Source organism: Hypanus sabinus, chromosome 8, assembly GCF_030144855.1.
Source record: "Hypanus sabinus isolate sHypSab1 chromosome 8, sHypSab1.hap1, whole genome shotgun sequence".
Taxonomy (NCBI): domain Eukaryota; kingdom Metazoa; phylum Chordata; class Chondrichthyes; order Myliobatiformes; family Dasyatidae; genus Hypanus; species Hypanus sabinus.
The window spans coordinates 173621233-173645226 of record NC_082713.1 but is presented as its reverse complement, the minus strand read 5'-3'; the positions used below and the strand labels follow the sequence as shown (position 1 = coordinate 173645226).

Sequence of the window (23994 nt, the reverse complement as noted above, 5' to 3'; positions counted from 1 at the left end):
CCTACCATGTGTTGAGGGGTGTGCAAGCATGTTGTAGGGAGGGGGTAAACATGTCAGGGGAAGGGGCATACCTGTTGGGGGATGTGTGCAGGGGAACATGCAAGTAGGGGGGGATAAGTGTGTTGGGTCAAGCATGTTGGGGGAACAAGTTTGTCAAGGGCAAATGTTTTGGGAGAATAAGCATGTTTGGGAGGTATATCTATCATAGTTTTAATCTGTGGTATGGAAAGCTCCCATTGAAGGGCAGGGGACATGAGTTTGATGTGCTGACGACTCAGCTGGGGCAGGAGGCTGGGGTCTGGTGTTCCTTTACCCTAGTTTGATTGCTGATAATGAGCCCTTGGGGATGGGACACAGCAAAAGCTGTCTGCCTGTAGTAGACTGAACGGTGAAGGCCCAGTCACGTGGGTAATTACAAACTGTGACATCCAGCTGAAGAGCCTCAACATTGAGATAGGGTTAGTTTCAGTGTCTGATGTGAAATCCTGTTTACGTCAGTGTTTGTTCATTGAGAACACTAATCAGGAAGAAATGACAGAGTCAGAGTCAGAGAGAAACAGTGGTGTGGTGATGAGAATTCTGTACTGAAAGACCTGGGGAATGCAGGGAACATCACGGAATGAATAGTTCGATGGGTAGAATGGCTGCAAGCCCTCGCCATCAGTACAAACAGTCTGTACAAGGCTCTGATTCCCAGGCATGCCTATGTTCTTCCAGTCTGTTTGGGACGTGACATTTGCCGATGTTTTACAGTGGGTTTCAGAGCAGGGGTGTTCTGTCACTCTGCTAGCTATACAACGGGTTTTCTGTGGATCATTCTGAAGCTGCTGTTGTTTGCCCGGCAGCTGATTGGAGCCGTAACAACTGCCTGCTTCATCTGCGTGATCATCAGAGAGGAGGAGGAGTTTTTCCAGAACTGACGGCTTGCCTGTGAGTGTGTGCATACTGACACTGCTATCTGCACCTTTGCCCAGCTTTTCTCATCAACTGCCTTTGCATTGCCTCTTTCAGTTGCTTTCATTGCACAGTGCATTGAGCTATTGTTTTCACCAGCAGATTTTAGAAAGAGAGGCCACCTCTTGCCACAACAGTACCAGGGCTCCAGGACCTTGAATTGGTTCATCTGTTTTGAGGTTCAAGATTCAAGTTTGTTTATCATGTGTATATCTAAACATGCATCGATTGCGTTAGCAGCCTATAATTGTCACCCCACTTTCTGGTGCCAATATAGCATGCAAACAATGCATGGCAGAACACAACAAGCAACAAAACAACAGCAGCAAAACACGACCCCGTACCTCCCTCCACCCTCTCGCACACAAAATCCTCTTACCTCAAGATAGCCCGCTTTGCTGGGTGGCTGCAGCTCAGCACCACTTCCGATACCTGACAGCATCTGGGACAAGTCAGGCTACTAGACTGGCACTCCATACTTCACCCATCTGCCGCTGCCAATTGATTACATCATTTACAATTGCACTGCAGAGAATTGCTAAGGAATCTCCAACAACACCCCCAAATCAATCTGAGAGGGAGAAGCATACCTGGTGTGTATCTGTATCACAATGGAGTAAACGGAATTACAGAAGCATGAGAAACTTGCCCAGGTAGACTGGAGGATACTGGTGGGGATGAAAGCAGAACAGAGATGGCTGAAGTTTCTGGGAATAGTTCACAAAGTACAGTTTAGAAATGTCCCACTGAAGAAGTTCTTAAGTGGCAGGGCTAGGCAACTGTGGCTGACAAAGGAAGTTAAGGACAGCATAAAAGCCAAGGAAAGGGCACATAAGGTAGCAAAAGTGAGTGGGAAGTTGTAAGACTGGGAAGCATTTAAAATCCAACAAAAGGCAACTAAAAAAGCTATAAGAAGGGAAAAGATGAAATATGAGGGCAAACTAGCCAATAATACAAAGCAGGATAATAAAGGCTTTTTTCAGCTATGTAAAGAGTAAAAGAGAGATGAGAGTTGATATTGGACCACTGGAAAAAGATGCTGGTGAGGTATTAAAGGGGGATAAAGAAATGGCAGATGAATTTAATAAGTACTTTGTACCTGTCTTCACTATGGATGATACCAGAGGTCCATGAGTGTCAGGAAGCAGGAGTGAGTGCCATTGCTATTACAAAGGAAAAAGTCTTAGGCAAACTGAAAGGTCTTAAGGTGGATAAGTCTCCTGGGCCAGATGGATGACATCCCAGAGTCCTGAGAGAGGTTGCTGAAGAAATAACGGATGCATTGGCCATGATCTTTCAAGAATCATTTAATTCTGACATGGTCTGGGAGTATTGAAAGAATACAAATGTCACTCCACTCTTTAGTAAGGGAGGAAGGCAAAGAAAGGAAATTATAGGCCAATTAGCCTAACCTCAGTAGTTGGGAAAGTGTTGGGGTTTATAATTAAGAATGAGGTTTCAAAGTACTTGGAGACTGATGATAATATAAGTCAAATAGGTTTCTCTGAAGGGAAATCTTGCCTGACAAACCTGTTAGAATTCTTCTAGGAAATAACAAGCAGGATGGACAAAGGAGAGGCAGTGGATGTCATTTACTTGGATTTTCAGAAAGTGTTTGATAAGGTGCCACATATGAGGCTGCTTAACAAGATAAAATCCTACTGCATTACAAGATAAAATTACTGCAAATCCTACTGAAGGATACTGGAATGGATAGCGGAATGGCTGACAGGTAGAATGCAGTGAGTGGGAATAAAAGGGGCCTTTTCTGGTTGGCTGCCACTGACTAGTGGTGTTCCTCAGGGGTCAGTATTGCAAGCACTGCTTTTCACATTGTCAATGATTTTGAAAATGGAATTGATGGCTTTGTGGCAAAGTTTGTGGATGATACAAAGATAGGTGGAGGGGGAGGTAGTGTTGAGGAAACAATGCGATTGCAGCAGGACTTAGACAAATTGGAAGAATGAGCAAAAAAGTGGCAGATGGAATACAGTGTTGGGAAATGTATGATAATGAATTTTGGTAGAAAAATAGTGCTGACTATTATCTAAATGAAGAGAAGGTTCAGGTTCAAACATCATAGGTGCAGAGGGACTTGGGAATCCTTGTGTAAATCTCCCAGGAGGTTAATTTGTAAGTTGAGTCTGTAGTTAAGAAGGCAAATGCTATGTTGTCATTTATTTCAAGGGGAATAGAATATAAAAGCAAGGAGATAATGCTGAGGCTTTATAAGATACTAGTCAGACCACACCAAGTATTTTCAACAGTTTTGGGCCCATATCTCAGAAAGAATGTATTGTCATTGGAGAGAGACCAGAGGAGGTTCCAGGAATGAAGAGGTTAACATATTAGGAACGTTTGGCAGCTTTGGGTCTGTACTCACTGGAACTTAGAAGAATGAGTTAGGATCTCATTGAAACCTACCATATGTTGAAAAGACTAGATAGGATGGATGTGGAGAAGATGTTTCCTATGGTGGGGGCATCCAAATCCAGAGGGCACAGCCTCAAAATTGAGGAGTGACCTTTTAGAACAGACATAAAGATGAATTTTTTTAGCCAGAGAGTAGTGAATCTGTGGAATACTCTGCCACAGACTACAGTGGAGGCCAAGTCCGTGCATATATTTAAGGTGGAAGTTGATAGTTTCCTGACTGGTCAGGGCATCACAGGCTAAGGTGAAAAGGCACGTGTATGGGGTTGAGTGAGATCCTGGATCAACCATGATGGAATGGCGGAGCAAGCTCGATAGCCAAATTCTGCTCCTATGTCTTATGGTCTGGTCTGCAACCCCTTTCACCAAGCTTCACACCCAATGAATATGTGACTGCATAACCAGTTGCTTTCCACGTTGTACACTAGAGGCTAAAGAAGGGATCAGGGAGCTGGGCAAGGATAGCACAGTTCACCCCATCACACAACCAACACTCTGCATCAAGCTCCCTGTTCTTCCATTTGAGATGGCATGTCTACACAGTGCAGGAACAGCGACTGGTTCCTGGTGCGCGGTTCACAGAGAAAAAGGCAGGCAGAGTGGTGGGTACTGTAGTCTGGCCTCCTGTAGCCTCGAGTCCAGAACTATAACCACCAGGACAGCCTGGCCAAGATCAACAGAGAGGGAGGAGCTCAACAGTTGTGGAGAGTGACTGAAACATTGCAGTACAGAAACAGGCCCTTTGGTCCATTTAGTCTGTGCAGAGCTATCATTTTACTTAGTCACATCAAACTGTACCCAGACCATAGCCCTCCCATCCATGTACCTACCCAAATTTCTCTTAAATGTTGAAATTGAACCTGCATCCACCATATCTTCTGGCAGCATGCTCTACACTCTTACAAACCTCTGAGTGAAGAAATTCACCCTCACGTTCTTCATAAACATTTCACCTTTCACCATTAAACCATGACCTCTAGTTCTAGTCTCACCCAATCTCAATGGAAAAAAGCCAGCTTGCATTTAACCTATCTATGCCCTCATAATTTTTTATGCCTCTATCAAATCTCCCTTCATTCTTCTTCATTCCATGAAATAAAGTCCTAACCTAGACTCATAGAAAAGTACAGCATATAAACAGACCCTTCAGCCCATCTAGTCTGTGTTGAACCATTTAACCTGCCTAACCCCATTGACCTACACTCGGACCACACGCCTACCATCCATGTACCAATCCAAACTTCTCTTAAACATTGAAATCGAGCTCCCATGCACTCACCTTTCACCCTTAACCCATGACCTCCAGTTTTAGTCCCACCCAACCTCAGTGGAAAAAGCCTGCTTGCATTTATCCTATTTAAACCCCTCAAAATTTTGTATACATCTGTCAATTCCCCAAGTTCTTCTACGTTCCAAGGAAGAAAGTCCTAATCTATTCAATTTTCCTTATAACTCAGGTCATCCAGACCCTGCAACATCCTTTTAAATGTATCTGTACTTTTTCATCTTCACTTACATCTTTCTTGTAGGTAGGTGATCCAAACTACAGATAATTCTCCAAATTAGGACTCACCAACATCTTGTACAATTTCAATGTAACATCCCATCTTCTGTACTCAGTATTTGATTTATGAAAGCCAATGTGCCAAAAACTTTCTTTATGGCCCTGTCTACCTGTGACACCACTTTTATCAAGTCTGCCCCACCATTTCATCATGGCTGATCCAATTTTCCTCTCAGCTTCAATCTCCTGCCTTCTCCCTGTATCCCTTCGTCCCTTGAACAGTCAAGAATCTATCAAACTCTGCCTTAAATATACATAAAGACCTGGCCTCCGCAGCTGCCTGTAGCAACAAATTCCACAGATTCACCACTCTCTGGCTAAAGAAATTCCTCTCATCTCCATTTTAAAAGGACGCTGTGCCTATTCTGAGGCTGTGACCTCTGGTCTTAGACTCTCCCACTGTAGGAAGCAACCTTTTCACATCCCCTCTATCAAGGCCTTTCACCATTCAATAGTTTTTAATTAGGTCACCCCTCAATCTTCTGAATTCCTGTGAATATAGGCCCAGAGCCTTCAAACACTCTTCATATGACAAACCATTCAATCATAGAAACATTTTCTTGAACCTCCTTTGAACCTTCTCCAGTTTCGGCACATCCTTTCTAAGAAAGGGGTCCCGAAACTGATCACAATTCTCCAAGTGAGGCCTCACCAGTGTTTTATAAAGTCTCAAATTTATAAAGTTTTATAAAGTCTTAGATCTTTGCTTTTATATTCTAGTCCTGTTGAAATGAATGCATACATCACATTTGCCTTCCTCATCATAGACTCAACCTGCAAATTAACCTTTAGGGAATCCTGCACAAGGACTCCCAGGTCCCTTTAATCCTCAGTTTGTTTTGTATTTTCTCTCCATGTAGTGTTTTTGGTATTTTTTCTACCAAAATGCAAGACCATACACTTTCTGATACTGTATTCCATCTTCCACTTCTTTGCACATTTTTCTAATCTGTCTTAAGTCCTTCTGTAGCCTCTACTTCCTCAAAACTACCTACTGCTCCACCTATCTTCATGTCATCTGTAAGCTTTACAACAAATCAATTCCACCATCAAAATCATTGACATATAACGTAAACAGAATTGGTCCCAACACAGACCCCTGTGAACACCACTAATCACCAACAGCCAGCCAGAAAAGGCTTCCTTTATTCCCACTGTTTGCCTCCTGCCATTCAGCCACAGTTTTATCCATGCTAGAATCTTTCCTGTAATACCATGGGCTCATAGCTTGTTAAGCAGCCTCATGTGTGACACCTTATTGAAGGCCTTCTGAAAATCCAAGTGTAGCCCCCTGGTAGGCCTCAGGCTCGCTCAGCTTGCTTCCATCTAGGGGGAGCAGCCTTCGGCCCTGCCGAACTGTGTAAACAAGTTTGTGTGGATGCTGTGTGATGTACCCCACCTTGCCAAATAACAGACAGTACACCATATGCAATTAAATTAGTACACTTTATAATTCTTACTTTGACCTTGTAGATAGTAAAGGAACAAAATCAGAACTGTTTAACTGATTTTAAAAAAAGGAAAAGGTGCCATTATTATTAATCAGTTTGTGGACACGTCGTTGGAGCTCTTAAGGAACCGGGTCCCCCTTCCTCCAGTTGATGTCATCCAAACTCCGCTGACCCACGAATGGGACCACCCTCGGTGATCGACCAAACGCTCTACTCGTGTCTGTCCTCATCTCCACTCCTCGCCAAAGACCCTGGACCTTGGACTCCCGCTCGAGGTCCGTTCCATTGCCCAGCTTACAGCATTACGTCTCCTCTCCTTGTCCTCATCGCACCTTCTCCCCAAAGCCTGCGAAAACAATAACTTACAGACACAGAAGAAAGAATAACATCTATCCCAAATGAATATAATTCTCCTTATCAGTAATTATAACCCAAACAAGCTGTGAGAGAGAAGCACTTTCTCAGTAGTTAACATAACAAAGAAGCCATTTTATTAGCCTTAGAAGTAACATAAAAGAAGAACCCCCTTACACAAGTACATAGAACCATAGAACATTACTGCACAGAAACAGGCCTTTTGGCCCTTCTTGGCTGTGCCAAACCATTTTTCTGCCTAGTCCCACTGACCTGCACCTGGGCCATATCCCTCCAAATCCTTCTCATCCATATACCTGTCCAAGCTTTTCTTAAATGTCAAAAGTGACCCTGCATTCACCACTTCATCTGGCAGCTCATTCCACACTCCCACCACTCTCTGCGTGAAGAAGCCCCCCCCCAATGTTCCCTTTAAACTTTCCCCTTTCACCCTTAACCCATGACCTCTGGTTTTTTTCTCCCCTAGCCTCAGTGGAAAAAGCCTGCTTGCATTCACTCCATCTATACTGATCATCAAATCACCCCTCATTCTCCTACACTCCAGGGAATAAAGTCCTAACCTATTCAACCTTTCTCTGTAACTCAGTTTCTCAAGTCCCAGCAACATCCTTGTAAACCTTCTCTGCATTCTTTCAACCTTATTAATATCCTTCCTGTAATTAGGTGATCAAAACTACACACAATACTCCAAATTCGGTCTCGCCAATGTCTTATACAACCTCACCATTACATTCCAACTCTTATACTCAATACTTTGATTTATAAAGGCCAATATACCAAAAGATCTCTTTACGACCCTATCCTCCTGTGACGCCACTTTTAGGGAATAATATATCTGTGCTCCCAGATCCCTCTGTTCTATTGCACTCCTCAGTGTCCTACCATTTACCTTGTATGTTCTACCTTGGTTTGACCTTCCAAAGCGCAATACCTCACACTTGTCTGCATTAAACTCCATCTGCCATTTTTCAGCCTATTCCTTCAACTGGTCCAAATCCCTCTGCAAGCTTTGAAAACCTTCCTCACTGTCCATTACACCTCCAATCTTTGTATTATCAGCAAATTTGCTGATCCAATTTGCCACATTATCATCCAGATCATTGATATAGATGACAAATAACAATGGACCCAGCACTGATCCCTGAGGCACACCACTAGTCACAGGCCTCCACTCAGAGTAGCAATCCTCCACTACCACTCTCTGGCTTCTTCCATTGAGCCAATGTCTAATCCAATTTACTACCTCACCATGTATACCTAGCGACTGAATCTTCCTAACAAACCTCCCATGCAGGACCTTGTCAAAGGCCTTACTGAAGACCATGTATACACCATCCACTGCCTTCCCTTCATCCACTTTCCTGGTAACTTCCTTGAAAAACTCTAATAGAGTTAAACATGACCTACCACGCACAAAGCCATGCTGACTTTTTCTAATAAGTCCCTGTCTATCCAAATACTTGTAGATCCTATCTCTCAGTATTCCTTCCAATAATTTACCTACTACCGATGTCAAACTTACCAGCCTAAAATTTCCCAGCTTACTTTTTGAGCCTTTTTTTTAAACAACAGAACTACATGAGCTATCCTCCAATTCTCTGGCACCTGACCAGTGGATATCGACATTTTAAAATATTTCTGCCAGGGCCCCTGCAATTTCAACATTAGTCTTCTTCAAGGTCTGAGGGAATACCCAGGTCCTGGGGATTTAGCTACTCTGATTTGCCTCAAGACAGCAAGCACCTCCTCCTCTTTAAGTTTCATGACCTCCCTACTTGTTTGTCTTGTTTCCATAGACTCCATTCCAGTTTCCTTAGTAAATACAGATGCAAAAAAACCCATTTAATATGTCTCCCATTTCTTTTGGTTCCATACATAGCGGACCACTCTGATCTTCAAGAGAACCAATTTTATCCCTTACTATCCTTTTGCTCTTCACATATCTGTAGAAGCTCTTAGGATTATCCTTCACCCTGACTGTCAAAGCAACCTCATGTCTTCTTTTAGCTTTCCTGATTTCCTTCCTAAGTATTTTCTTACTCTTTTTATACTCCTCAAGCATCTTATTTCCTCCCTGTTGCCTATACATGTTATACATCCCTCTCTTCTTCATTATTAGAGAGTTCCAATATCCCTAGAGAACCAAGGTTCCTTATTCTTATTCATTTTGCCTTTAACCCTGACAGAAACATACAAGTTCTGCACTCTCAAAATTTCTCCTTTGAAGGTCTCCCACTTACCAATCACATCCTTGCCAGAGAACAACCTGTCCCAATCTACGCTTTTTAGATCCTTTCTCATTTCTTCAAATTTGGCCTTTTTCCAGTTTAGAACCAACCCGAGGACCAGATCTATCTTTATCCATGATCAAGTTGAAACTAATGACGTTATGATCACTGGAACCAAAGTGTTCCCCTACACACACTTCCGTCACCTGCCCTAACTCATTTCCTAATAGATCTAATATTGCATCCTCCTTAGTTGGTACATCTATATATTGATTTAGAAAACATTCCCGAACACATTTCACAAACTCTAACCCATCTAGACCTTTAACAGTATGGGAGTCCCAATCAATGTGTGGAAAATTAAAATCCCCTACAATCACAACTTTCTGTCTCCTGCGGTTGTCTGTTATCTCTCTGCAGATTTGCTCCTCCAATTCTCGCTGACTATTGGGTGGTCTATAATACAACCCTATTAATGTGGTCATACCTTTCCTGTTTCTCAGCTCCACCCATATGGCCTCAGTAGACAACCACTCTAATCTGTCCTGCCGAAGCACTGCTGTAATATTTTCCCTGACTAGCAAAGCCACCACCCCCCCCCCCCATCCCTCTGCCTCTATCACGTCTGAAACATCGGAACCCTGCCCCTCCTGTAGCCAAGTTTCAGTAATGGCTATGATGTCCAGGCCCTCAGCTCATCTGCCTTTGCCACAATGCTCCTCGCATTGAAATAAACACACCTCAGAAGATTATTACCACCACACACAACTTTACTATTTGTGACTATGGGTAATTATGATGTTGTTGGGATAACGGAGACATGACTGCAGGGAGATCAGACCTGGGAAATGAATGTGCAAGGGTATACGTGCTATCGTAGGGACAGAAATGTGGGCAGAGGGGGTGGGGTGGCCCTGTTGGTGAGGAATGAGATTCAGTCCTTTGCAAGGGGGGACATAGGATCAGGAGAAGTGGAGTCTGTGTGGATAGAATTGAGGAACAGTAAGGGCAAAAGGACCCTAATGGGTGTTGTCTATAGGCCACCAAACAGTAGCATGGATATTGGGTGCAAGTTGAATAGGGAGTTAACATTGGCATGTGGCAAAGGTAATGTCGCAGTAGTTATGGGGGATTTCAACATGCAGGTGAATTGGGAGAATCGATTTGGTGCTGGACCCCAGGATAGGAAGTTTGTAGAGTGCCTAAGGGATGCATTCTTGGAACAGCTTGGAGAGCCGACCAGGGACAAGGCTATTCTGGATTTTAGTGATATGTAATGAACAAGATTTGATAAGCGATCTTGAAGTAAAGGAGCCATTAAGAGGTAGTGATCATAATATGATAAGTTTTTATCTCAATTTGAAAAGGGTAAGGGCAGCTCGGAGGTGTCAGTGTTGCAGTTGAACAAAGGTGACTATGGAGCCATGAGGGAGGAGCTGGCCAAGGTTAACTGGACGGATATCCTAGCAGAAAAGACAGTGGAACAGCAATGGCAGGTATTCTTGGGAATAATGCACAAGGTTCAAAATCAGTTCATCCCCCGGAGAAGGAAGGATTCAAAGGGGGGAAAGGGGCCACAGTGGTTGACAAAGGAAGTCAGAGATTGCATAGCATTAAAAAAAAGTAAGTATGACAGAGCTAAGGTGAGTGGGAGGACAGATGATTGGGAAATTTTTAAGGAACAACAGAACTTAACTGAAAAGGCAATATGGGGAGAAAAAATGAGGTACGAATGCAAGCTAGCCAGGAATATAAAGGAGGATAGCAAAAGCTTTTTTAGGTATGTGAAGAGAAAGAAGGTAGTTAAGAACAATGTTGGGCCCTTGAAGAATGAATTGGGAGAAATTGTTATGGGAAACAGAGAAATGGCGGAAGAATTTAATAAGTACTTTAGATCTGTCTTCACTAAGGACAAGCAATCTCCCAGATGTATGGATGGGCCAAGGACATATGGTAGCAGAGGAATTGAAACAGATAGGAAGGAAATGGTGATGAGTAGACTGATGGGACTGAAGGCTGACAAATCCCCAGGTCCAAATGGTCTGCATCCTAGGGTACTAAAGGAGGTGGCCCTGGAAATTGCGGATGCATTGGTAATCATTTTCCAATGTTCCTTAGATTCAGGATCAGTTCTTGAGGATTGGAGAATGGCTAATGTTATCCCACTTTTTAAGAAAGGAGGGAGGGAGAAAACAGAGAACTATCGACCTGTCAGCTTAACATCAGTAGTGGGGAAGATGCTAGAGTCCATTATTAAAGATGAAATAGTGGCATATCTAGATAGCAGTGATAAGATTGTGCCGAGCCAGAATGGATTTACCAAGGGTAAATCATGCTTGACTAATCTATTGGAGTTTTTCGAGGATGTAACCAGGAAGTTAGACAAGGGAGATCCAGTGGATGTAGTGTACCTCGATTTTCAGAAGGCATATGATAAGGTCCCACATAGGAGATTGATGGGTAAAATCAAAGCTCATGGTATTGGGGGGAAGACATTGACATGGATAGAAAACTGGTTGGCAGATAGAAAGCAAAGGGTAGCAGTGAATGGGTGTTTCTCGGAATGGCAGGTGGTGACTAGTGGGGTGCCAAAGGGCTTGGTATTGGGACCACAGCTGTTTACGATTTACGTCAACAATTTAGATGAAGGCATTGAGAATAACATCAGCAAGTTTGCTGATGATACTAAGCTGGGTGGCAGTGTGACATGTGATGAGGATGTTAGGGGAATTCAGGGTGACTTGGATAGGCTGGGTGATTGGGCAGATATTTGGCAGATGACGTTTAATGTGAATAAGTGTGAGGTTATCCACTTTGGGAGTACGAACAAGAAGGCAGATTATTATCTGAATGGTGTAAAGTTAGGTAAGGGAGAAATACAAAGAGATCGAGGAGTCCTTGTTCATCAGTCACTGAAGGTGAATGAGCAAGTGCAGCAGGCAGTGAAGAAGGATAATGGAATGTTGGCCTTTATTACAAAGGGAATTGAGTACAAGAGCAAGGAAATCCTCTTGCATTTGTACAGGGCCTTGGTGAGACCATACCTGGAGTATTGTGTACAGTTCTGGTCTCCAGGGTTAAGGAAGGACATCCTGGCTATAGAGGAAGTGCATGGTAGATTCACAAGGTTAATTCCTGGGATGTCAGGACTGTCTTACGCAGAGAGGTTAGAGAGACTGGGCTTGTACACGCTGGAATTAAGGAGATTGAGAAGGGATCTGATTGCAACATATAAGATTATTAAGGGATTGGACAAGATAGAGGCAAGAAATATGTTCCAGATGCTGGGAGAGTCCAGTACCAGAGGGCATGGTTTGAGAATAAGGAGTAGGTCATTTAGGACAGAGTTAAGGAAAAACTTCTTCTCCCAGAGAGTTGTGGGGGTCTGGAATGCACTGCCTTGGAAGGCAGTGGAGGCCAATTCTCTGGATGCTTTCAGGAAGGAGCTAAATAGGTATCTTATGGATAGGGGAATCAAGGGATATGGGGACAAGGCAGGAACCGGGTATTGATAGTAGATGATCAGCCATGATCTCAGAATGGCAGTGCAGGCTCGAAGGGCCGAATGGTCTACTTCTGCACCTATTGTCTATTGTCTATTGTGACTTTGCATGAACTACTAACGTCATTTATTCTTACCCCCGTTCCACTATCTACTCTGGCAGTCTGGTTCCCATCCCCTTGCATATCTAGTTTAAACCCTCCCCAATAACACTAGCAAACCTCCCTGCAAGTATATTGGTCCCCTTGTAGTTCAGGTGTAACCCATCTCTCTTGTTCAGGTCCCACCTGCCCCTGAAGAGGTCTCAATGATAGGGAAATCTGAAACCCTGCCCCCTACACCAGTTTCTAAGCCACATGTTCATCTGCCAGTGCGTACTACTCTTACCCTCACTGGCATGTGGTACAGGCGGCAATCCGGAGGTTACTACCCTCGAGGTCCTGTTTTTCAACTTCCTACCAAGCTCTCTGTACTCACTCTTCAGGACCTCCTGACTCTTTCTACCCATGTCATTGGTACCGATGTGTACCACAACATCTGACTGATCACCCTCCCACCTCAGAATGCTGTGCACGCGATCAGAGGCATCCCTGACCCTGGCACCCGGGAGGCAACAAACCATCCGGGAGTCTCTGTCACGACCACAGAATCTCCAGTCTGTACCCCTGACTATGGAGTCCCCTATCACTACCACTTTCCTCTTCTTCCTCCCTCCCTTCTGCACTGCAGAACCAGACTCAGTGCCAGAGATCCGGCTGCCACAGTTTATCCCAGGTAAGCCATCCCCCCCCCCCAACAGTATCCAAATTGGTATACCTGTTCTGGAGGGGAATGGCCACAGGGGAACCCTGCACTACTGCCCTTTTCCCGTCCCTCGCCTGACGGTAACCCAATTACCTGTGCCCTGTTCCTTAGGTGTAACTACCTCCCGGAAGCTACTATCTATAAACTGCTCAGTCTCCCGAATGATCCAGAGGTCATCCAGCTCCTGCTCCAGTTCCCTAACAAGGTCTGTTAGGAGCTGCAGCTGGATGCACTTCTTGCAGGTGTCGTTGCCAGGGACACTGGAGGTCTCCCTGACTTCCCACATCCTGCAAGAGGAGCATTCCAACATCCTGCCTGGCATATTCTCTAGTCTGAACAAAAAAAAAGAAGGAAAACAGAAACTTACCGGAACCTACCCTCGCCTCTGCCTGTTTCTCACCGAAGCCTGATTGAGCCAAAGCCGTCCCACTCTGACGTGGCCGCTGTATATGGCAGTCTTTCTTTTAAACCTTGGCGCACTACGTCATGCGCCTGCGCAGTCTGGCCTCTTTTTCCCAGATCAGTTAAACAAAAGAAAAATGACCTTCCCTCAGTGATGCTTCAGTCTTCCACTCTCAGCCTCTTGCTTAAATTGAAAAATATAACGTTAACTGATTCTCCTTTATCTATCCTGCCTGTTATTTCTTCAAAGAATTCCATCAGATTTGTCAGGCAAGATTTTCCCTTGAGGAAACCATGCTGACTACGAACTATTTTATCACGTACCTCCAAGCACCCTGAGACCTTATCCTTAATAATTAACTCCAATATCTTCCCAACTACTGAGATCAGACAAACTTGGCCTATAGTTTCCTCTCTTCTGTCTCCCTGCTTGAAGAATGGAGTGACATTTGCAGTTTTTCAGTCTTCTGGAACCGTTCCAGAATCCAGTGATTCTTGAAAGTTCATTGCTAATGCCATCACACTCTCTTCAGCCATCTCTTTCAGAAATCTGCAGTGTACATCATCTGGTCCAGGTAACTGATCAATCATCAGGCCTTTCAGTTTTCTCAGAGCCTTCGTTCTAGTAATGGTAACTTTGCAAACTTCATGACCCCATTGGTCCAATTTCTACTCTCACCTCTCTTTTACACTTTATGTATTTGAAGAAACTTTTGGTATCCTCTGTAGTACTATTGGTTAGCTTACATTCATATTCCAACTTTAACTTCTTAATGAGATATTTCTTCAGCAGTTTGAATGGGGCACAACTGCACAAGCACATGGAGGTCGGCCAGTGAGAACAGCAGGAAGAGTTTAAAAAGACATCTTTACAGAGCGGGCATCAGAGTAGAGGGAGACTGAGTAGGAAGGCTTTGGCTGAATGGGGCTTCAGTGATAACGGGTTGAGGCAAGGTAGGTTATCTGTTTAGAATATAGAAAGAAAGAATGTGTGTGAGGCCGGTTTTCTGTGCTCAGTGTCAAATGTGGGAGGTCCTGGAGACTCCCAGCCTCCCAGACGGCCATATCTGCACCAGGTGCATCAAGCTGCAGCTCCTTAGACGCCGGGTTAGGGAGCTGGAGGTGCAGTTTGATGATCTTCATCTGGTCGGGGAGAGTGAGGAGGTGTTAAAGAGGAGCTATAGGCAGTTAGTCACTCCAGGGCCTAGGGAGACAGAGAAGTGGGTAACAGTCAAGAGAGGGAAAATTAAGAAGCAGGTGCTGGAGAGTACTCCAGTGACCGTCCCCCTTAACAATGAGTACTCCTGTTTGAGTACTGTTGGGGGAGACAGCCTACCTGGGGGCAGCAACAGTTGTCGCACCTCTGGCACAGAGTCTGGCCCTGTGGCTCAGAAGAGTAGGGAAAGGAAGAGGATGGCAGCAGTAATAGGAGACTTCATAGTCAGGGGGTCAGACAGATGATTCTGTGGATGCAGGAAAGAAACACAGATGGTAGTTTGCCTCCCAGGTACCAGAGACCAGGATGTTTCTGTATGCGTTCATGATATCTTGAAGTGAGAAGGTGAACAGCCAGAGGTCATGGTACATATTGGTACCAACAACATAGGTAGAAAAAGGGAGGAGGTCCTGAAAACAGACTACAGGGAGTTAGGAAAGAAGTTGAGAAACAAGGCCTCAAAGGTAGCCATCTTGGGATTACTGCCTGTGCCATGTGACAGTGAATATAGGAATAGAATGAGGTGGAGGGTAAATGCATGGCTGAGGGACTGGAGCTGGGGTAGGGATTCAGAGAACAGCCAGAGGTTGTGGTACATATTGGTACCAATGACATGCGTAGGAAAAGGGAGGAGGTCCTGAAAGCAGACTGCAGGGAGTTAGGAAGGAAGTTGAGAAGCAGGACCTCAAAGGTAATAATCTCGGGATTACTGACTGCGCCACATGACTGAGTATAGGAATACAGTGAGTTGAAGGATAAACACATGGTTGAGGGATTGGAGCAGGGGGTGGGGATTCAGTTTTCTGGATTATTGGGACCTCTTCTGGGGCAGGTGTAACCTGTACACCTGAATCTGACGAAGGACAATACCCTGGTTGGGTGGGGGGATGGTTGCAAAGGCTATTGGGGAGGGTTTAAACTAGAATTGCTGGGGGGTGGGAACCGAACCGATGTGATGGAGGTTGTCTCACAAATAGAGAAAGCTTGGACACAGTGCGAAAGGGAGGATAGGCAGGTGATAGAGAAGGGACGCGCTCAGACCGATAGTTCGATACGTGTCTATTTTAATGCAAGAAGTATTATGAATAAAGCGGATGAGCTTAGAGTGTGGATCAGCTATGATGTTGTGGCCATTAGAGAGACTTGGATGGTGCAGGGGCAGGAATGACTCCAAGTGCCAGGCTTTAGATGTTTCGAAAGGACAGGGAGGGAGGCAAAAAGAGGTGGGGGAGTGGCACTGTTGATCAGAGATTGTGTCACGGCTGCAGAAAAGGAGGAAATCATGGAGGGGTTGTCTACGGAGTCTCTGTGGGTGGAAGTCAGGAATAGGAAGGGGTCAATAACTCTACTGGGTGTTTTTTATAGACCACCCAATAGTAACAGGGACATCAAGGAGCCTGAAAGGGAGACAGATTCTGGAAAGGAATAATAATTGTGGTGGGAGATTTTAATTTCTCAAATATTGATTGGAATTTCCCTAGAGTGAGGAGTTTAGATGGGGTGGAGTTTGTTAGGTGTGCTCAGGAAGGTTTCTTGACACAATATGTAGATAAGCGTACAAGAGGAGAAGCTGTACTCGATCCGATATTAGGAAATGAATCTGTTCAGGTGTCAGGTCTCTCAGTGGGAGAGCATTTTAGAGATAATGGTCACAATTCTATCTGCTTTACTATAACATTGGAGAGGGATAGAAACAGACAAGTTAGGGAACCGTTTAATTGGACTAAGGGGAAATAACAGGCTATCAGGCAGGAACATGGAAGCATAAATTGGAAACAAATTTTACTTTTAACAGTTTTTAGTGGATGCCCTCTATCCTGAGGCTGTTTCCACTTGTCCTAGACTCTCCCACCATGGGAAAAGTCCATTCCACATCTACTCTGTCTAGGCCTTTCAACATTTGAAAGGTTTCAATGCAATCCCCCCTTATCCCCACAAATTCCAGTGAGTACAGACCCACAGGACTTCCGGTAAGATGGCGATTGTTTAGCTGCTCCAAACTTTTGCTCCATCATTCTCCCTATCTTTGCACTATATGTCTCCATTCTTAAACCTTAGTTAGGTATTTTATTAGGTCTCTTTTACTTGCCTGTGAATACATCTATCTTATAATGTCTACCAAAAGTACTAAAACCGGGAAAAAGGAAACTTATACGGCTTTGCCAGCTGACATTCTCGCTGCTTTGGAACAGCATCGACAAGATATTTTAAAGGAATTTAGAACTTATTTCAACCAGCTAGATGTCAAATTGGATTGGATCAACGCTGGAGTGGACGAACATGCTGACCATTGATCTCGCATCGACTCAACGTCTGAAGATTTAAAACGCCGTGTTCGATATCTTGAAACTCTCTGGTCCAGCCTAGAGGAGAAGAATTGTAAACTTTTTTCCAAAATGGTGGATCTTGAAAACCGGAGCAGATGTTGCAATCCACGAATTCTTGGTTTGCCAGAGGCCACCGAACAGGGCTCTCCTGTGAAATTTTTTTCCGATTTTCTCTGTGAGATTTTTGGGAGTACAGACTCACAGCCATCAAACATTCCTCATATGATAACCCTTTCATTCCTGGAATGATCCTTGTGAACCTCCTCTGAATCCTCTCCAATGCCAGTACATCTCTTCTGAAATGAAGAGCCCAATACTGTTCACAATACTCAAGGTGAGGCCTCACCAGTGCCTATAAAGCCTCAGCATCACATCACTGCTCTTGTATTCTAGACCTCTTGAAATGAATGCTAACATTGCATTTGCCTTCCTTACCATGACTCAACCTGCAAGTTAACTTTTAGCGTATTCTGCACAAGGACTCCCAAGTATCGTTGCATCTCAGATTTTTGGATTTTCTCCCAGTTTAGAAAATAGTCCACACATTTATTTCTACAACCAAAGTGTATGACCATGCATTTTCCAACATTATAATTCATTTGCCACTTTCTTGCCCATTCTGCTAATCAGTCTAAGTCCTTCTGCATCCTACCTGCTTCCTCAACACTACCTGCCCCTTCACCAATCTTTGTATCATCTGCAAACCTGGCAACAAAACCATCTATTCCGTCACCTAAATCATTTGTATACAGCATAAAAAGAAGTGGTCGCAACACCAGTCCCTGTGGAACACCACTAGTCACTGGCTCTTAACTTGGCAAGCAGCCTCGTGTTGGCTCCTTGTCAAAGACCCTCTGAAAGTCCAAATATACAACGTTGACTGCATCCCCTTTTTCTGCCTTAATTGTAATGTCCTGAAAGAATTCCAACAGGTTCATCAGGCAGGATTTTCCCTCAATGAAACCATCTTGTCCTGTGTCACCAAGTACTCCAGCCCTTCGACCTTAACAGCTGATTCTAACATCTTCCCAACCACTGAGGTCAGGTTAACTGGTCTATAATTTCCTTTCTGCTGCCTTCCTCCTTTCTTAAAGAGTGGAGTGACATTGGCAATTTACCAGTCCTCTGGCAACTTGACAGAGTCCAATGATATTTGAAAGATCATTGCTAATGCCACCACAGTATCTGACACTACCTCTTTCAGAACCCTAGGGTGCAGTTCATCTGGTTCGGGTGACTTATGTACCTTTCGGTCTTTCAGCTTTTTGAGCACCTTTGCTCTTGTAATAGTAACTGTATCCACTTCTTTTCTTTCACAACTACAACATCTGGCACTCTAGTGTCTTCCACAGTGAAGACAGATGCAAAATATTCATTTACTTCATCTGCCATCTCCTTGTCTCCCATTATTATTTCTCCTGCCTTATTTTCTAGAGGTCCTATATCCATTTTCATCTCTTTTTTATTTTTTACATACTTGAAAAAGCTTTTACTATCCACTTTGATGTTGTTTGCTAGCTTTCATATTTCATCTTTTCCCTTCTAATGATTTTTTTTTGTTGTTCTCTGTAGGTTTTTTAAAACTTCCCAATCCTCTATCTTCCCACTAATTTTAGCTTTGTTAGATGCCCTTTCTTTTGTTTTTACATTAGCTTTGCCTTCCCTTGTCACCAGGGTTGTACTATTTTACCATTTGAGTATTTCTTCATTTTTGGAATACACATATCCAGCACCTTCCTCATTTTCCCCAGAAATACACACCGTTGCTGCTCTGCTGACATCCCTGCCAGCAGCTCCTTTCAATTTATTGGCCAACTCCTCTCTCATACTGTAATTTCCCTTACTCCACTGAAATACTGCTACATCAGACTTTACTTTCTTTCAGTTTAATACATGGGTAAGAAGTTGGTGTAGTAGGGAGGGCATCAGATTTTTGGATCATTGGGCTCTATTCCAGGGAAGGTGGGACCTGTACAGAAGGGAAAGTTTGCACCAGAACTGCAGGTGGACTAATATCCTAGCTCAGATGGTTTGTTAATGCTGCACGGTGAGGTTTAAACTAGAGTTGCATGGTGATGGGAACCAGTACCAGAACAGTTAGTGGAGAGGTTGTGGAGGCAGATGTTGGTAAGACCACAGACAAAGTTAGGAATCAAAAGGTTGAGCATGGTGTGACTAGTGTCCTGAGCTGCATATATTTCCATGAAAGAAGAATCATAGGAAAGGTGGATGTTAGACCATAAGACAAAGGAGCAGAAGTCAGCCATTCAGCCCTTCATCTACCCCGCCATTTCATCATGAGCTGATCCAATCTCCCCTTCAGTCCCATTCCCCTGCCTTCTCACTATAACTTTTGATGCCCTGACTACCTAGATACCTATCAATCTCTGCCTTAAATACCTTAAATACTTGACTTTCACTGCCACCCATGGCAACAAATTCCATAGATTCACCACCCTCTGGCTAATAAATTTTTTCACATCCCTGTTCTGAATGGGCACCCTGCAATCTTCAAGTCATGTCCTCTTGTACTAGACTCCCCCACCATGGGAAACAACTTTGCCACATCCACTCTGTCCATGCCTTTCAACATTCGAAATGTTTCTATGAGGTCCCCCCTCATTCTTCTGAACTCCAAGGAGTACAGTCCAAGAGCGGTCAAACGTTTCTCAAATGTTAACCCTCTCATTTCTGGAATCATTCTAGTGAATCTTCTCTGAACCCTCTCCAATGACAGCACATCCTTTCTTAAATAAGGAGCCCAAAGCTGCACACAGTACTCCAAGTGAGGTCTTACCAGTGCGTTATAGAGCCTCAACATCACATCCCTGCTCCTATACTCTATTCCTCTAGTAATGAATGCCAACATTGCATTCACCTTCTTCAGCACTGACTCAACCTGGAGGTTAACTTTAAGAGTATCCTGCACAAGAACTCCCAAGTCCCGTTGCATCTCAGAACTTTGAATTCTCTCCCCATTTAAATAATAGTCTGCCTGTTTATTTCTTCTACCAAAGTGCATGACTGTACACTTTCCGACATTGTAATTCATTTGCCACTTCTTTGTCTATTCCCCCAATCTATCCAAGTCTCTCTGCAGACTCTCTGTTTCCTCAGCACCTCCGCCCCCTCCACCATCTTTGTATCATCAGCAAACTTAGCCACAAAGCTATCTATTCCATAATCCAAATTGTTGATGTACAACATAAAAAGAAGCGGCCCCAACACAGACCCCTGTGGAACACCACTGGTAACCGGCAGCCAACCAGAATGGGATCCCTTTATTCCCACTCTCTGTTTCCTGCTAATCAACCAATGCTCTATCCACGTATGTAACTTTCCAGTAATTCCATGGGCTCTTATCTTGTTTAGCAGCCTCATGTGCGGTACCTTGTCAAAGGCCTTCTGAAAATCCAAATACACAACATCCACTGCATCTCCCTTGTCTAGCCTACTTGTAATTTCCTCAAAAAATAGCCCTAGGTTTGTCAGGCAGGATTTTCCTTTAAGGAAACCATGCTGAGTTCTGCCTATCTTGTCATATGCCTCCAGATACTCTGTAACCTCATCCTTGACAATCGACTCCAACAACTTCCCAACCACCGATGTCAAGCTAACAGGTCTATAATTTACTTTTTTGCTTCCTTGCCCCCTTCTTAAATAGCAGAGTGACATTTGCAATTTTCCAATCCTCCGGAACCAGGCCAGAATCTATCAACTTTTGAAAGATCATTGCTAATGGCTCCACAATTTCCAATGCTACTTCCTTCAGAACACGAGGGTGTATTCCATCTGGTCCAGGAGATTTATCTACCCTTAAACTATTCAGCTTCCTGAGTACTTTCTCTGTCGTAATTGTGACTGCACACTTCTCTTCCCTGACACCCTTGAATGTACTTGAAGTCTTCCTCAGTGAAGACTGATGCAAAATACTCGTTCAGTTCCTCCGCCATCTCCTTATCTCCCATTACAATTTCTCCAGCATCATTTTCTATCAGTCCTATATCTACTCTCACCTGTCTTTTACTCTTTATATACATGAAAAAGCTTTTAGTATCCTTTTTGATATTATTTGCTAGCTTCTTCGTAGTTCATCTTTTCCCTCTTAATGACCTTCTTAGTTTCCTTTTGTAAGTTTTTAAAAACTTCCCAATCCTCTGTCTTCCCACTAATTTTTGCTTCCTTGTATGCCCTCTGCTTTGCTTTTACTTTGGCTTTGACTTCTCTTGTCAGCCACAGTTGCATCCTTTTTCCATTCGAAAATTTCTTCTTCTTTGGAATATATCTGTCTTGCACCTTCCTCACTTCTCGCATAAGCTCCAGCTACTCCTGCTCTGCCATCCTCACGCTAGTGTCCCTTTCCAGTCAACCTTGGCCATTTCCTCTCTCATGCCGCTGTAGTGCCAAAGATGAGGTAGCTGGTTTCCAAAGAGAGGCAATGTGTAGTGAAGAGAGGCTGTTGATAGCGCAAAATAGCAGTCAACAGGGTGAGTTGCAATGTAAAAGGGAGACAAAATTGAAAAGGGTGAATACAGGACTGAAGGTGTATCTGACTGCGTGCAGTATACAGACAGAATAAGGTAGATGAACTTGCAGCACAGTTGCTGATTAGCAGGTATGATGTTGTAGGCATCACTGAATCATGGCTGTAAGATTATAGCTGGGAGCTTAACGTCCATGGGTACACATTGTATCAAAAGGACAGGCAGGAAGGCAGATTGGGTGGTGTTGCTCTGTTGGTAAAAAAAAATGAAATCAAATTATTAGAAAGAGATGACATAGGGTGGGAAGGTGTTGAATCATTGTGGATAGAACTAAGGAACTGCAAGGGTAAAAAGACTCTGATGGGATTTGTATACAGACCCCCAACAGAACTTGGATTTTCAGAAGGCCTTTGACAAAGTGCCACACGAGTCTGCATAGCAAGCTACAAGCTCATGTATTACAGGAAAGTTTCTAGCGTGGATAAAGTTGTGGCTGACTGGCAGGAGGCCAAGGGTAAGAATAAAGAGATCCTTTTCTGGCTGGCTGCCAGTAACTAGTGGCGTTCCACAGCAGTCTGAGTTGGGACTGATTGTTTTATGTTATATTTCAATGATTTGGATGATGGAATTGATGGCTTTGTTGAAGATAGGTGGAGAGGCAGGTAGTTTTGAGGCAGCAGAAGGACTGAGGTAGATTAGGAGAATAGGCAAAGAAATGGCAGATGGACTACAGTGTTAGGAAGTGTATGGTCATGCACTTTGATAGAAGAAATTAAAGGGTTGACTAGCTTCTAAACGGAGAGAAAATACAAAAAACTTAGATACAAAGGGACTCAGGAGTCCTCAAGCAGGATTCCCTAAAGGTTAATTTGCAGGTTGGGTTGGTGGTGAGGAAGGCAAATGCAATGTTAGCATTCATTTCAAGAGGACCAGAATATAAAAGCAAGGAAGTAATGCTGAAACTTTAGGACTCCTTTACCTAAGAAAGGATGTGTTGAAACTGGAGAGGGTTGAAGGAGGTTCACGAAAATGATTCCAGGATCGAACGGCTTGTCATATGAAGAGCATTTGACAGTTCTGGGTCTGTTTGCACTAGAATTCAGATGAATGAGGCATGACCTAATTGAAACCTATTGCATGGTGAAAGGCCTTGATAGAGCAGATGTGGAGAGAATGTTTCCGATGGTGGGACAGTCTAAAACCAGAGGACACAGCCTGTGAATAGAGGGGCATCCTTTTATAACAGAAATGAGGAGGAATTTCTTTAGCCAGAGAGTGGTGAATCTGTGGAATTTTTTTACCACAGGCAGCTGTGGAGATCAAGCCTTTATGTATATCTGAGGCAGAGATTGATAGATTCTTGATTGGTCAGGACATGAAGGGATACAAGGAGAAGGCAGGAGATTGGAGCTAGAGAAGAATTGGATCAGCCATGATGAATTGGCAGAGCAGACTCGATGAGTCAGATGGCCTTATTCTGCTCCAATATCTTATTGTCTTATTATTGATATAGATGACAAACAAAGGACCCAGTACTGATCCCTGCAGCATTCCACTTGTCATAGGCCTCCAGTCAGAAAGGCAGCCCTCTACCACCACTCTCTGGCTTCTCCCACAAAACAAATGTCTAATCCAAATTCATCCTGAATTCCAAGCGACTGAATCACCTTGACCAGCCTCCCATGCGGGACCTTGTCAAATGCACAGAAATTTCCACAACATCCACTGCCTTGCCTTCATCCACTTTCCAGGTGCACAAAGCCATGCTGACTATCCTTAATAGGTCCATGTGCATACAAATATTTATTTATCCTGTTCCTTAGAATACCTTCCAATAACTTCCAATTGATGGACACAAAGGTTGGAGGTGTTGTGGATAGTGTGGAGGGCTGTCAGAGGTTACAGCAGAACATTGATAGGACGCAAAACTGGGCTGAGAAGTGGCAGATGGAGTTCAACCCAGATAAGTGTGAGGTGGTTAATTTTGGTAGGTCAAATATGATGGCAGAATATAGTATTAATGGTAAGACTCTTGGCAGTGTGGAGGATCAGAGGGATCTTGGGGTCGGAGTCCATAGGACACTTAAAGCTGTTGTGCAGGTTGACTCTGCGGCTAAGAAGGCAAACAGTGCTTTGGCCTTCATCAATTGTGGGATTGAGTTTAAGAGCCGAGAGGTAATGTTGCAGCTATATAGGACACTGGTCAGATCCCACTTGAAGTACTGTGCTCATTTCTGGTCGTCTCACTACAGGA

At 43.8% G+C, this 23994-nt stretch overlaps 1 protein-coding gene across 1 annotated transcript in view; it reads left to right on the top strand.

The window, feature by feature from the left end:
* Positions 1-23994, top strand: part of tspan11 (tetraspanin 11) — an 82615-nt gene that overhangs the window by 39583 nt on the left and 19038 nt on the right. Inside the window, exon 7 of the mRNA XM_059976615.1 lies at positions 846-930. Within this exon, the coding sequence (XP_059832598.1) occupies positions 846-920 (75 nt within the window). The 3' untranslated portion in view covers positions 921-930. The remainder of the gene's footprint in view (positions 1-845; positions 931-23994) is intronic.